The sequence below is a fragment of the Dama dama genome, chromosome 19 (assembly GCF_033118175.1).
Source record: "Dama dama isolate Ldn47 chromosome 19, ASM3311817v1, whole genome shotgun sequence".
Lineage (NCBI taxonomy): Eukaryota > Metazoa > Chordata > Mammalia > Artiodactyla > Cervidae > Dama > Dama dama.
The window spans coordinates 60,054,186-60,069,682 of NC_083699.1; the positions used below are offsets into that span (position 1 = coordinate 60,054,186).

A 15,497-nucleotide genomic window follows, 5' to 3' on the forward strand; every position below is an offset into this window, starting at 1 on the left:
CCGACTTTTTGCAGCCCCATGGACTGCAGCACGCCAGGCCTCCTTGTTCATTGCCAACTCCTGGAATTTACTTAAACTCATGTCCATTGAGTCGGTGATGTCTTCCAGCCATCTCATCCTCTGTTGTCCTCTTCTCCTCCTGCCTTTAATCTTTCCCAGCATCAGGGTCTTTTCAAATGAGTCAGTTCTTTGCCTCAGGTGGCCAAAGTATTGGAGTTTCAGCTTCAGCATCAGTCCTTCCAATGAATATTCAGAACTGATTTCCTTTAGGATGTACTGGTTGGCTCTCCGTGCAGGCCAAAGGACTCTCAAGAGTCTTCTCCAACACCATAGTTCAAAAGCGCCAATTCTGTGGCCCTCTTTAGCACTTTTCATTTGTCTGGGATGAAGCCCCCACCTTTTGGGGGGGCATGCTGCAGGGTTTGTGGGATCTTAGTTTCTTGAGCAGGGATTGAACCCAGGCCCACGACAAGGAAAGTCCTACCTGCTGGACAACCAGGGAATTCTCCCCATGTTGACATGTTTAAAGAGCACATACAATGTGCAGATATGAGAGCTGTCTTCCTGGTGCCTTTAGTGGAAGGTCCTTGAGTAAGTCTTCAGTCACTCTCACAAGAGAGAATGGGGAAGTAGGAGATTGAAGGAAAGATAATTTTAGAATTGAGGACGATTAGTGTAAAAGCTAGGCAGAAGGCAAGTGACAGTGAGCCATCATAAGAAAAGAGAGACTCCCCTCCTGGAGACTGTCCAATGGCTGCTGTGCTACCATTTTTGTGGGGGTGGAGCATGCATAACCCACTGGGAAGTGACTTTTCAAAGCAACTAGGTTTGTTAACTTTTAAGAGGTGCGGAGAATTCAGGATCACCCTGTAGGCCACGGAATATCTGCCTGCCTGCCTTAGGTTGCTAGTCCTCGTTTTATTTCATGCTGCTAATGGAAACCTATAAACATTCACTGATTTTTCTCTTGTGTAGTAAGAAGAAAACATAACTTATAGACCATCTTCTGGCAGAAGATGATAGATTTGGATCAGAAACGGGAGGCGTTGGAAGCCAGGAATCAAAAGTGAAGAGATTCTGCAAGCCCTTGGGTGAGAAAGGTGACAGGGATTGATTTATTTACTCACGTGTCCCGCATTATGTAATGTGAACTTGCTTTCAGGCTGATCTGGACTTCATAAATGTTAGGGAGAAAGTGGAATAAATAAGCTGCCAGAAATAGATCTAGAGCACATGTTTCTCCTCAGGCTGATTCAGTCAGTACTTTTCTGTCAGCACCTTGTCTGCATCTACTTTTACTTCTTTCCCAGGACTCTTCTCCCTCCTTTCCTGAGCTAAAGCCTTAACCTGAAATACATCGTCAATATCCATGGCTGTTGTTGTTGTTCAGTCACTAAGTCATGTCTGACTCTTTGTGACCCTATGGACTGCAGCAAGCCAGGCTTCCCTGTCCTTCACTGTCTCCTGGAGTTTGCTCAAACTCATATCCATTGACTCCGTGATGCTATCTGAACATCTCATCCTCCGTTGTCCCCTTCTCCTCTTGCCCTCAACCTTTCCCAGCATGAGGGCCTTTTCCAGTGAGTCAGCTTTTCACATCAAGTGGCCAAAGTATTGGAGCTTCAGCATCAGTCCTTTCAATGAACATTCAGGGTTGATTTCCTTTAGGCTTGACTGGTTTGATCCCCTTCCTGTCCAAGGGACTCTCAAGAGTCTTCTCCAGGACACAATTTGAAAGCATCAATTATTTGACTTTCAGCCTTCTTTATGGTCCAACTCTCACATCTGTACATGACTACTGGAAAAACCAGAGCTTTGACTAAACAGACCTTTCTTGGCAAAGTGATATCCCTGCTTTTAAATATACTGTCTAGGTTTGTCATAGCTTTTCTTCCAAGGAGCAAGCATCTTTTAATTCCAAGGCTGCATTCACCATCTGCAGTGATTTTGGAGCCCAAGAAAATTAAATCTGCCACTGTTTCCACATATATTTGCCATGAAATGATGGGACTGGATGCCATGATCTTAGTTTTCTGAATATTGAGTTGTAAGCCAGCTTTTTCACTCTCCTCTATTACCCCCATCAAGAGGTTCTTTAGGTCCTCTTTGCTTTCTGCCATTAGAGTCATATCATCTGCATATCTGAGGTTATTGATATTTCTGATATTTCTACCAGCAGTCTTAATTCTAGTTTGTGATTCATTAGCCTGGCTTTTTGCTTCATGTAGTCTGCATAGAAGTTAAATAAGCAGGGTGACAATATACAGCCTTGTCATACTGCTTTCCCAGTTTGAACCAGTTGTTCCATATAAGGTTCTAACTGTTGCTTCTTGGTTCATATATAACTTACTCAGGAGACAGGTAAAGTGGTCTGGCACTCCCATCTCTTTAAGAATTTTCTACAGTTTGTTGTGATCCACACAGTAAAGGGCTTGTGCATAGTCAATGAAGCAGAAGTAGATGTTTTTCTGGAATTCTCTTGCTTTCTCTATGATTCATCTGATGTTAGCAATTTGATCTCTGGTTCCTCTGCCTTTTCTAAATTCAGCTTGTACATCTGGAAGTTCTTGGTTCACGCACTGCTGAAGCCTAACTTGAAGTATTTTGAGCATTGCCTTGCTAGCATGTGAAATGAGCTCAGTTGTACAGTAGTTTGAACATTGTTTGGCATTGCCCTTTTTTGGGATTGAAATGAAAGCTGAACCTTTTCCAGTTCTGTGGCCATTGCTGAGTTTTCCAGATTTGCTGGCATATTGAGTGCAATACTTTAACAGCATCATCTTTTAGGATTTGAAATAGCTCAGCTGGAATTCTGTCACCTCCACTAGCTTCATTCACAGTAATGCTTCCTAAGGCCCACTTGACTTCACACTCCAGGATGTCTGGCTCTAGGTGAGCGACCACATCACTGTGGTTATCCAGGTCATTTATATCCATGGCTGACATTGATTAAATCCTCACTACAAATGGGCACCGTGCTGTTGTCCTTTCCTTGCTGTATTTCCTCTTTTCTTTCTTGAAACAACCCAGTGATCTAGATACTGTGATTATGATCCATTTTCTAGATGAAATGTCTGAGTTTCCAAGAGGTTACACAACTTTCCCAGGACCTCACAACTAGGAAATGGCAGAACCAGATTTTAAACTCACACTGACTCCAATTCCTTACTTTCTACCTTCAGAGAGAAAATGGGAAACTGCACTTGCAACCTCTTGCAGTATATCAGAACAGGTAGCCCAACCTGACAGGCCTCTTTTGAAAAATTGCCAATCCCTGGGATTTAAAGGCATTAAAGTTATTGCAAAATTCTTGAAAATCAGAAAAGAGAGAGAAATCACCTATAATATTTCTGGGCTTATATAACTGTGATTAATATTGTCATATATTTGCTTTCAGGCTTTTTGAGTGTATTTCCATATAATATATGTATTCTTTAGTATCATGGTATTTTAAGTATTAATAGAATTTTCATACTCAAACTCAGATTTTAATGATTCTCAAGTGATAATGTTTAAAACTTCTAGTAGTTTGAAATGAAAGAAGCCCAGCAAATGAGTAAATGAATGAATACTTGCTTCCATATGGGGGATAGCATATATTTGTATACTTGTCACTTTTGGTTTTTCTGCATTTAGAGAGAATGACCATTGTTTTCAATTTTGTATCATGAGCAAAGAACATATTCTCCCAACTCAAGTATGTTTTACCTGTCTTTCCAGATCTTGCTCAAATCTATACCCCCTTTAGGCTTTTCTTGATTTCCAAATCTGTAATGATCCTTCTCTTCTCCAGTGTTCTCAAGCACTTCCTGGCTATATCTCACATTTGACATTCAGCATGTTATCCAGCTGCAGGTTACAATATTTTTTGTCCTATTTTCTTATGCTTTTTTTCCTGTCCACAATACCTAATCCAGTGCTTTTTCATGATGTCATTTTTATTTTATTAGCATCTTGGTATTCAAACCAAATTGCTATTAATCACTTTCTCCCAGATACTAGAATGCCTTTAGACTTTCTGACATGTTTTTTCATGCCTTGTAGGTTCCTATCACTGTAACCATGCCAGAAATGACAGAGAAAGAGACTCCTACAAAAAAGCAGCACAGGTATGAAGCCACAGTCCAAAAATAATACAGTTTTGGCAGATAGGCAGAATTGGTCCCCACTTTTTGAAACAGGTAGTCCTTTAGGGAACTTTAATTTGGAAGTGTAGAAAACCATTACTCTTCAAAAATAGCTGTGGATAAATATAAATAGATATATGGAAAGGGGTTTATAGTTAAAATTTACCTGTCCTTTGAATTCTGCTAGCAGTATAAGTGGTAAAATGACTGTCAGTAGTTAAAACAGTATAATACCTAAATATATGCTAAAATTTTAGTTTCTTCTGAGATTTTTACTTGCATTCAATATTAGTCTTTGTGGTGGACGCAAAGTTCACTTAGACTGAAGTCAGTTTGAATAGACATTTTGTGACATTACGAACCATTAATGCCAGTATGCACATCAATATAACATTAGTTCTGGTTCCTTGTATAATACCTCCTTCAGAATTTCCATCATTTTAGGCAATATTTTTGCTTGGAATTGCATGACCAATGGTTCCATTATTAAATATTACAATCATTGTTAGAGATTAGATAGCTATTAGAGAATGCTTATGTATTGAATAATGGTATATATGCGAAAATTGGTGATTTTTAGTAGATCAGCTTTTGAGAAAATGTAAGAATTTGGATAACCTAATGTACATAAATGCAAAAGATGTCTCAGATGGCAGTTGTTAATGTATGAGTGCCGGTGCCTGCCACACTTCCCTCCCTGGGATTACAAGGTTCCTCTTTACTGTTTGTCTTCTTTACACAGTCACCCCCACCCTTAGCCAGTGCCAGAGCAAACACTGGAAATCAGCTACAGTTGACCCTTGAACATAGTGGTAGTTAGGGTATAGCCAGACCTCTTATTCATGGTTCTTCCATATCCACGGTTCCATATCCATGGATTCAACCAACTCTGGTTCCTGTGGTACTATAGAATTCACTATTGAAGAAAATCTCTATATAGGTGAACAAGTCCCAGATGATGATGTTTAAGGGTCAACGGTACTTGGCATTATCACTTTAGGAATTGACTAGCTCCTTAATTACATTTTTCAAATAGATCAGTTTTCAATGATTGATTTACTTCCCAACCAATGACTTTGGGGTAAGAGAAAATAGAGAATAGTAGTTACTTTCAGTAGTTGTGAATTCTGAATTTATACTGATGTATCTGTAGTCAGGTTTTTATACCATAATCTATTATTGAGAAAATTTTCTTTAAAATGGCTTCTTATTGATACAACAAATACAAATTCATCAAATTAATTTTTATGGTTCTCAAAATATAAAGTAAAATGTTTTCCTATTATTTTCATGTTCCTATTATCTATATTTTTTGTTTCAGAAAGAAAAATCGGGAGACACACAATGCAGGTAGAAACAATACTTTAAATTTTATTTGTTAGCATTTTTTGTATTCAAAATGAAATTATACTGTAGCTGATTGTGTTTTCATGTTATGAGCACAGAATCATTATTCATTACATTCTAGGAAAGTGTTCTTTTATTGTTTGGGGTTTTACTTTTCATTTTTTAAAATTGAAGTAAAGTTGATGTGCAATATTATATAAATTACAAGTGTATGACATAGTGACTCACAATTTCTAAAAGTTATACTCCATGTATAGTCATTATAAAATATTGGCTGTAGTTCCTATGTTGTACAATATAGCTTATTTATTTTATACGTAAAGATTTGTGCTGTATTGTTTTTAGTTGACAAAGTACTCCCTAAGTCTCATGAAGACTTATAGTCTATTTAGCTAATTTAAGGATTAGTATACCTCTGGAGCTAGTGTTTTAAGTGATTTCACCCTCTGAGGAACTCCAGATATACTCCTTATGGAAAGAGTGAAGGGTCTGTGTCTGCAGAAATTTTAAAGGAGGCTAGCTGCCTACAGGAGTTGGGAAGAAGTGGCTATAGATTTTAAAGTTACTTGAAATGTGACCAGTTTTAAATTAAGTTGTGGAATCCTCAATTATAAGAAGAAATATAGAAAAAAAACTTCACTTTTATCTTAAATATTAGAATTACAGGCCATAGCCCGGTAAACATTTATAGAAGTAATTGTGCATACTTTGACAATTTGATATATTGTTTAACATTTTATTTTCCATCAGGGACTGTGGTCAGATCTAAAAATATATATTTAATTGTTTCTTTTACTCTATAAATAATATCTTCCTTTCCCTAAGTAAAGGAACCTGGGGAAGACTTTATCTATGGAAAGAAGTGTTGAACACTGATGGGACACTGCTGTTCCCCAGAATGGGAGTTCACTGCATGTGAATTCCCTGTTAGCACTGTGGATAGAGTCTTAATATTATTTTTGTTGTTGTTTTGTCTACACACATTAGAAAGTATGCTCTTAGATAACAACAAATATTATTGTTAGAGCATTCAGAAGAATGGTGAGCTCTATTTTATTGCTCTGTGTGGTTTTTTTGCCCTATCAGTACATCTAAATTGTTTTTTTTTTTTTGCCTTATGAGCTAAATCTTTTTATTGGAATTAAATGTCACGTGGGACAATAAATATGTCCTGATAGTAATTTATTGAGAAAGTAAATCACTGTCTTTGAGAGGGTGTTCTCACTGCTAGATTATGAGGCGAAAAATATATATTTGTGAAATAAGACCTACTTATGAAAAAAAAGAAAAAAAAAAAAGACCTACTTATGCTGTATCTGAAAGGTCATCTTCTTAGAAGCACTGAAATCCTTTGTTAAAAGGAAGATTTTAGAAAATTAACAAAATGTAAACCAATTTTTCTATTTTAAGTATCTTATAGAAACTATTTAGATAATCTCTTGGATCTTCTTGCCTCTTTCATACAGCTTTTAAAGTTGTAGCATGCATGCCTGGCACATTTCTCACAAGTTGTCAGTTGTCTAGCTCCTTAGATGGGGCAAAGTGAACAGCACAGACACCATAGAGAAAAATAAGTCACTGCCTTTTCTCATCTATTTTAAGTCACAACTAATAGCTATTTTTACTCGAAAAATGCCTTCTAGTCAGCCTAAAAGGTGTTTTGAAGTTCTTTAATCTGCCTGGAAAGGTCTAATTTGCTGTTTGCTATAAAGCAGCAGCTTTCTAGTAACATAACTAGTAGCAGGTTCTTGAAATTTAGTTATCATTAAAATCTCTAATAGTTACTTGAAATATAATAATGACCTAAGAGTAATATAGTATTAGTAATTTGTTTTTGTAGTTTGAATTTAATTATTACAGATCCCTTTATTTAAAATCCAAATAAAAGGTGATAAAGGTGGAGAAAGCTCTTCAGGAGGTGGGGGAGAGGAAAAAAGAAAAAAAAAAAGTATGGCTTGTATTGATTTCCATAACACTAAACTTAGAATATGACATTCTTAGAAATCTTATTATGGTTATTTGTATTCAGTAGACACTGTTTGATAAGACTTTCTTTGAGATTTCTTTACCTAAAATTTCTTTACCCTTGGAGAATGAGGCACTTTGGCAGCAGTACTGCAAGGTTTGATAAGTGAATTTTTTCTCTATCTAGTGGAGAGGCATAGAAAGAAGAAAATCAATGCTGGGATAAACAGAATAGGAGAGCTGATTCCATGCTCTCCTGCACTGAAACAGGTAAGAAATCCTCCTATACTTTAACCAATTGCTTGTGATCAGGTAATTCCCTAAGTTGTTTCTGTGCTCAGAATGATTATTTTTGTTCCCTGTCAAAAAATGTTTTTTTAGAGTTAATAATCACCTCATTATTTTTCATTTGCTTGATTTTTTTTTTTTTTTTTTGTACATCTCTCTAATTCTTTCCACACCTCCCAACAGTCTCTTACTATAATTTCTGCATGGTCACATTGCCATGAAATTTCATTTTCCCTATTTTTCCTTTAAGACTTTACTTCTGGACCCCTCTACCCTTCTTTTTCAGTCTCAATTAGTTGGTCTCTTTCAAATCTTCTGTTTTTTGTCTTTGGCCAGGCAGCACATGGGATCTTAGTTCCCTGACCAGGGACAGAACCCACGCCCTCTATAATGGAAGCACAGTCTTAGCTACTGGCTCACAGGGGAAGTCCTCAATGCTTCTGTTTTTAATTTCAGCTCTCATATTTTTAATTCCCACATCTTTTTTTCTTATTGTCTTTGTTCCATTTATATTGTTTATGATGATGCAGTATTATCTCATCTTTGAGAATAATATATAGGGTTTTGGTTTTTAAAAATGTTTCTCCTCTGTTTTGATGTTTTGTCTTTCTTTTTGGAGACATTCCTTAAATGTTTAATGACACCTCAACTGTTTTTCATATTTGAGAAGGTGGCGTTAAAAAGCTGATTGAACAGGCTTATCTTTTGGTGGTCCTAATGGTTTAGTGATTGTCTGATGATCCAGTGTTGTTATTGTTGTTATTGAATGAAAAAATGCCAACATTTGTAGATTTTCTTCTTTTGGAATTAGCTATTAATTTTTATTTTATGGAGAAGGATCCTTCACCACCCTACCTAGTAGCGGGGATGGTGGGAAGAGGACTACCTCATTGCCATCATTCTGGGAGCTGGGGCAGGGAATGGGTGCTGGAGAGCCTCATGCTTTAGGAAGCATTGTTTTACTTCCCCACCCACCATGTTTTCACTTAGGAGCCTCATTTTGTCCACTTCTGTGCCATGAAAGTGTCTCTGAGGCCGAAATCCTTGGGTTCAAATTTCACAGGAAATAAACTTGTCTCCTGTGGTTGGGGAGGAGTGGAAGTCATCCAGTTGCATAGGGTGTGTGTGGGGACTGGTTCTTATTACAAAAGAAGAATCTTTCTACCAGTCCCCTCAATTTTTAACCCCTTGCCTCACCCCACCTTCAATGGTCACTGGAGCTTCCCAGTCCCAAACCATCCCAGATGTTTGTTGGGGAGGGCCAGATCAATTTGTTCACTTCTCAACACTGTTTCCCTCAGCAAGTTCTTATAATTCAGTTTCTTTTCATTCTTCCCTGCAAGGTGGTACCCAGTCTTGCATAAATGTATTTTTCCGTCTTCTTAAAAATATACTTTCTGTTTCCTTAACACAAAAGCAAACTTAAGGGCTGGCACTGTGTCTCCTGGTTGTTTTTCTTTTCCCATATCTCAGTGTATAGTAACTGCTCAGTAAGCTTTGGTATTTGCCTAGTGAAATATTCCTCCTCTTGGGTTTTATTCCTACAAGTTTCTCTGAGAGGACACCATAATCATTTCTTTCTTAGTGCCCTAGAGTGTGCAGTGCAAGTCAGTATTGGTTTCTAGAAGTTGAATAGATTTAGACTTTCTTCACTTTTGCCTCATGTCCCCACCCCTGTCTGCAGTAGAGAAGGTGGGCATTATCAATTGCTTTTGTCTCAACTTTTGCTTTAAGAAAGGACATTATCTTAGTTTTAGTTTGATGTTGTCCCTTTTGTTTATTTTCGCTATTGTTTCCCTTGCTTTAGGAGACAGATACAAAGAAATATTGTGGCAATTTATGTCAAAGAACATTCTGCCTGTGTTTTCTTCTAGGACTGTTATGGTTTCCAGTCTTACATTTAACTCTTTAATCCATTTTCGGTTTATTTTGTGTATGGTGTGAGAAAATTTCCAATTTTATTCTTTTATGTGTAGCTGTCCAGTTTTCCCATGTACTGAAGAGATTGTCTTTTTTCCTCAAAGTATTCTTGGTTCCTTTGTCATAGATTGAAGTGAAGTGAAGTGAAGTCGCTCAGTCGTGTCCGACTCTTTGTGACCCCGTGGACTGTAGCCTACCAGGCTCCTCCGTCCATGGGATTCTCCAGGCAAGAATACTGGAGTGGGTTGCCATTTCCTTCTCCAGGGGATCTTCCCGACCCAGGGATCGAACATGGGTCTCCCACATTGCAGGCAGACGCTTTAACCTCTGAGCCACCAGGGAAGCCCTTGTCATAGATTAATTGACCATAAATGGATAGGTTTATTTCTTGGCTCTCTATTCTGTTCATTGCTCTGTGTGTGTGTTAGGACAGTACCATATTGTTTTGATTACTGCAGCTTTATGAAATAAAGGAGCATGATACCTCCAACTTTTTTCTTCTTCAAGATTGTTTCCATACAAATATTGAAATTGTTCATTCCAGTTCTGTGAAAAATGCCATTGGTATTTTGATTTTGCATTGAATCTGTAGATTGCCTTGAGTAGTATGCTCATCTTAACAATATTAATCCTTTCAAACCATGAGTGCAAAAATTACTGGCCAATATCACTGATGAAAGTAGATGCAAAAATTCTCAACAAAACGTAAGCAAGTCGAATTCAAAAGTACGTTAAAAAATCATAAACAATGATCAAGAAGGGTTTATCCCTGGGATGCAAGGATGGTTCACTTTCTGCAGAGCAATCAATGTTTTATACCATTATCAATACAATGAGAAAAAAAATCATATGATCATCTCAATAGATGCAGAAAAAGCTTTTGACAAAATTCAATATTCATTTATGATAAAAGCTCCCAACAGAGTGGCTATAGAGAAAACATACCTCAGCATAACAAAGCCATATTTGACAAGCCCACAGCTAACACCCAGTGGTAAAAAGTTGCAAGCATTTCTTCAGGACAAGAATGTGCACTCTTGCCACATTTACTCATCATAGTGTTAGAAGTGCTAGTCACACCCCAGTATTCATTGCAACACTATTTACAGTAGCCAGGACATGGAAGCAACCTAGATGCCCATCAACAGATGAATGGGTATGTATATATAGGTGGAATATTACTCAGCGATAAAAGGGAACAAATTTGAGTCAGTTCTAGTGAGGTAGATGAACCTAGAGCCTGTTATACATAGTGAAGTAAGTCAGAAAGAGAAAAACAAATATCATATATTAATGCATATACATGGAATCTAGGAAAATGATACTGATGAACATATTTGCAGAGCAAGAATAGAGATGCAGACATAGAGAACTTGGGGACACAGTGGGGGAAGGAAAGGGTGGGATGAATTCAGAGAGTAGCATTGAAGCATTTACATTACCATATGTAAAATAGTGGGAAGTTGCTTTATAACACGGGAAGCTTAAGCTGGTGCTCTGTGACAACCTAGAGGGGTAGGGTGGGATGGAGGGGTGGGAGGGAGGTTCAAGAAGGAGAGGACATATGTATACTTAGGACTGATTCATGTTGTGTGGCAGAAACCAACACAACATTGTAAAGTAATTATCTTCCAATAGAAAAAAAGTGCTAGCCACAGAAATCAGATAAGAAAAACAAATAAAATGAATCTAAGTTGGAAAGAAAGAAGTAAACTATTACTCTTTGCAGATGACATGATATTCTTCATAGAAAATCCTAATGATGCCACTAGGAAACTACTAGAACTCATGAATGAATTTAGTAAAGTTGTATGATACATTTGCAGCATACAAAATTAACATACAGAAATCTGTTATGTTTCTATACACTAAGAGCAAAGTATCTGAAAAAGAAACTAAGAAAACAATCCTATTTATAGTTGCGTCAAAAGCTATAAAATACCTAGGAATAAATCTAACTAAGGAGGTAAAAACCTATACTTGGAAAACTATAAGACACAGGTGAAAAAAATTAAAAGACAACACAATCAAATGGAAAGATATACCATGCTCAAGGATTTGAAGAATTAATATTGTTAAAATGACCATAATATCCAAAGTATGTTTTTAAAAATTAAAACATGCTTAAAAATCTTTTTATTGAAGTATAAAGTGAAAGTCACTCAGTCGTGTCTGACTCTTTGTGACGCCATGGACTATATAGTCCATGGAATTCTCCAGGCCAGAATACTAGGGTAGGTAGCCTTTCCCTTCTCCAAGGGATCTTCCCAACCAGGGATTGAACCCAGGTCTCCCGCATTGCAGGCGGATTCTTTACCATCTGAGCCACAAGGGAAGACCAAGTATACTGGAGTGGGTAAGCTACCTCTTCTCCAAGGGATCTTCCCGACCCAGGAATCAAACAGGGGTCTCCTGCATTGCAGGCGGATTCTTTACCAACTGAGCTATCAGGGAAGTATTATTGAAGTATAGTTGGTTTATAATATTGTGCCAATCTCTACTGTACAGCAAAATGATTCAGTTATATGCATATATATATTTCTTTTTTAAAAATTCATTTCCATTATGGTTTATCCCAGGGCTATCCCTGTGCTATACAGTGGGACCTTGTTGTTTATGCATTCTAAATATGATAATTTGCATCTACCAACCCCAGACTCCCAGTCCATCCATCTCCCTCCCCACCTCCGCCTTGGCAACCACAAGTCTCATCTCAATGTCTGTGAGTCTGTTTTTGTGTCGTGGATAGGTTCATTTGTGCCGTGTTTTAGATTCCACATGTAAGTGATATCATATGGTGTTTGTCTCTTTCTGACTTACTTCACTTAGTATGATAATCTCTAGTTGTATCCATGTAACATACTGTTTATAGTATCCTTATATTTGGATTTTTTAAAAAAAGATATGTGTGTATGTGTTGGTGTATACATATATATATATATATATACACACACATACATATACGTATATATAACATATAAATGTATGGGCATGTAATATTTCTGGAAAGATACATAAGTAACTTGGTTGACTCTGGAAAGGGCTTTAGAGGGCTAAAGTCAAAAGGGATGTGCTTTTCATTATATATCTCTTCATTATTTACATTTTTTATAGTATGTATATATTATGTTTTCCATTTAAAAAATTAGATTAAATAGTACAGGGACTTTGACGTAAAATACAGCCTTTCTGTAAAAGCTTAGGAATGGAATATACTAGGAGCATGGCACCAAAACTCAACCAAGTGACATTATTATCTCAACCTACTATTTAAAATAATTTGTAGTTGTGGTTGACAGAGTAAATTATAACATTAAAATCTGAAATTTTTGCATGGTCTTAAAGGCCCTCACTGGCTTGTCTCCTCCCACTGTTGCCCTATATACTGCCTTTTGTCTTATTCATCTCATTTGTCTCATTCTGTTCCTCCAACATGCCAAACTCAACCCTGCCTGGGAGCCTTAGTCCTTGCCAGTTCTGCTGCTTGAGCCTTCTTTCTTCAGATGTCCACAGGGCATGCTTTCTTATACTCCCTTCAAAATTTTGCTTAGACATCACCTCACAGAGAGCCTTCCTCAGCCTCCCTTTATGAAATATATTGTAGCAGAATGTCTAAGTCAGTTTGGGTTGTTCTAAGAACATTACCATAGACTGAGTGACTTAAACAACGGAAATGTATTTTTCACAATTCTGGAGGCTGGGAGTCCCAGATCAAGGTGCCAGCTGGTTTGGTTCCTGATGGGGGCTTTATTCCTGGTTGTGTCCTCACATGGCAGAGACAGTGATTACCTCTCTCATGTTTTTTCTTCTGAGGGCAGTGATCTCATCCATGAGAATAGACCCTTATGACCTAATTATCTTCCAAAAGCCCCATCACTTCAGGGATTAGGGCCTTAACATGAATTATGGGGGGACACAAACATTCAGTCCACAGCACAGAGTAACCTCTGCCATCTCTGTGACTCCTTCCTTACCCTTCTTTACTATTATTTTTTTTTTAAATATCTTAGTTAACTGTACATCAATAAAGTTTAAAAAAATAAGGAATAACAACATAGTTCTTCTAATGAGTCCAAGAAATAATGCGTTTGAAGTACTTAACATAGCACCAGACATATAGTAGCTACAAGTACCTAACACTTATGAAGCACTTTTCTTTATACCCCATCGAGTTCTAAGAGTCTGTATTAAAGCCTTTAACCTTACCACACCTTCAAGGTAGACACCTTTATTATCCCCATTTTACAAATGAACTGAGCTTTAGAAAGAATAAGTTACTTTCCCAAGTTACAAAAATGCTAAGTGGAGGAGCCTGCACGCCCATCCATTATGCTATGTTGTGATTCTAGCACACAGTAAATATTCTAGTAGGAGAGGAACAATTCCTGCAGTTTACCCAAGGAAATACAGAATTCTAGAACAGAGAGACCTATGAAGGAGTTCCTAGAGAAAGATGCATCTGAACTCGAACTGGAGCCTGGAGGGGAGGTGACTTGATTAAAAGAGTAAAAGACCCTACTTTATTTTTCTTGATAACACTTATCACCACCTGGTTTTATTTGTAAGTATAAATATTTTTACATAATAATTCCTCGTAAACAAGTAATATTCCTCAAGGTTCAAGAACTTTGTCCTTTTTGTTTATTACATCCCCAGTGCCTAGAACAGAGCCTCAGTAAATACTTAATAAATAAAAGGTGAATAGTAGTTTTTGAATACAGTGCCAGTTTTAAATTGTGAAAAGATATGTATCATACATATTGGAAAAACCAAAGTTGTAACTTTCTTCTGGTGAGTTCTTAACCTCCAGTGAAACATTTAAATGGTTGACTTTCTTTGACAGAGCAAGAATATGATCCTGGACCAAGCCTTTAAGTACATAACAGAATTGAAAAGGCAGAATGATGAACTCCTGCTTAACGGAGGAAACAACGAACAAGGTAAAGATCTTGAGATTCTTCCTTTCCATTGTTTTTTCAGTGTTCAGGTCTTTGTGTCACAGTGCAACTTACGATACTGTATTAGTATCGTAATACAGATACTTTTTTAGATATTAGTATCGTAATACAGAAGGCTTTTTTGCCCCGAAACATTATTAAGACCATGTATTCAGTGGATCTGTGAGAATAGTGTTGCAAATGAATTCAGCCTTTATTCAAGTTTACTTCTTCCCCTCTTCTTTGAGCAATTCTTACCTTGTAGGCATACACAATTTTTATTTTATACTCTTTTTGTACTTCCTGTTTGCTTAACTCATGAATAGTTCTGTTTCTCCTTCATTCTAGATGGAGCTCCCAGCTAGGGGAAATCCCATAAGAGGATGTAGGGGGAGTCCTGCTCAGTGTAACTTAAAAACAGGTATATGCCTGTGTCAACCCTCAACTGTGAATTAACTCAAAAGGCCAAAGCATTCAGTTCATAATTGTGTGTATTGCATGTACTTCCTGATCATTTAATAATATTGATTTTTAGAGGTGACTTTTTTATGCTGTCAGATGAGTTCTGTTTTCCCACTTGCACTAAAGAGAAGATTTCCTTATGACAGCTGAAAAAAAATATACCCCAGGCAAGTATAAAGCTCTGAGGGGTAGGGCAGTTTGAGCCATCTTTCATTTATGTCTCTGAGAAGAGCAGAGAGAGAATATCCTATGACAGCTCAGTAGGTCACCTTAAAAGGAGAGAAACAAAGGTGGAATTATTGAGGTGGAGATGATGCAAAGCAGTGATTATTGTAAGAAATGAGGAGGATACTGGCAAGCACATCTAGAAGGTCAGCGCTCCGAATTCTTGTTTACTTTTAAGTTAGATGACAACTTACCCCACCCGCCTCAGCCAGCTGTCTTTTATGGT

The 15,497-nt window shown here is 37.3% G+C and overlaps 1 protein-coding gene across 3 annotated transcripts in view; it reads left to right on the top strand.

Moving 5' to 3' along the window:
* USF3 (upstream transcription factor family member 3) overlaps nt 1–15,497 on the top strand; it is a 51,376-nt gene that overhangs the window by 21,446 nt on the left and 14,433 nt on the right. The window contains exons 2-6 of one of the 3 annotated variants that reach the window (XM_061167196.1): nt 976–1,100; nt 4,045–4,109; nt 5,449–5,477; nt 7,627–7,709; nt 14,491–14,587. In XM_061167196.1, the coding sequence (XP_061023179.1) occupies nt 4,063–4,109; nt 5,449–5,477; nt 7,627–7,709; nt 14,491–14,587 (256 nt within the window). In that variant the 5' untranslated portion in view covers nt 976–1,100; nt 4,045–4,062. The remainder of the gene's footprint in view (nt 1–975; nt 1,101–4,044; nt 4,110–5,448; nt 5,478–7,626; nt 7,710–14,490; nt 14,588–15,497) is intronic. The other 2 variants (XM_061167194.1, XM_061167195.1) reach the window with 2 other exon arrangements.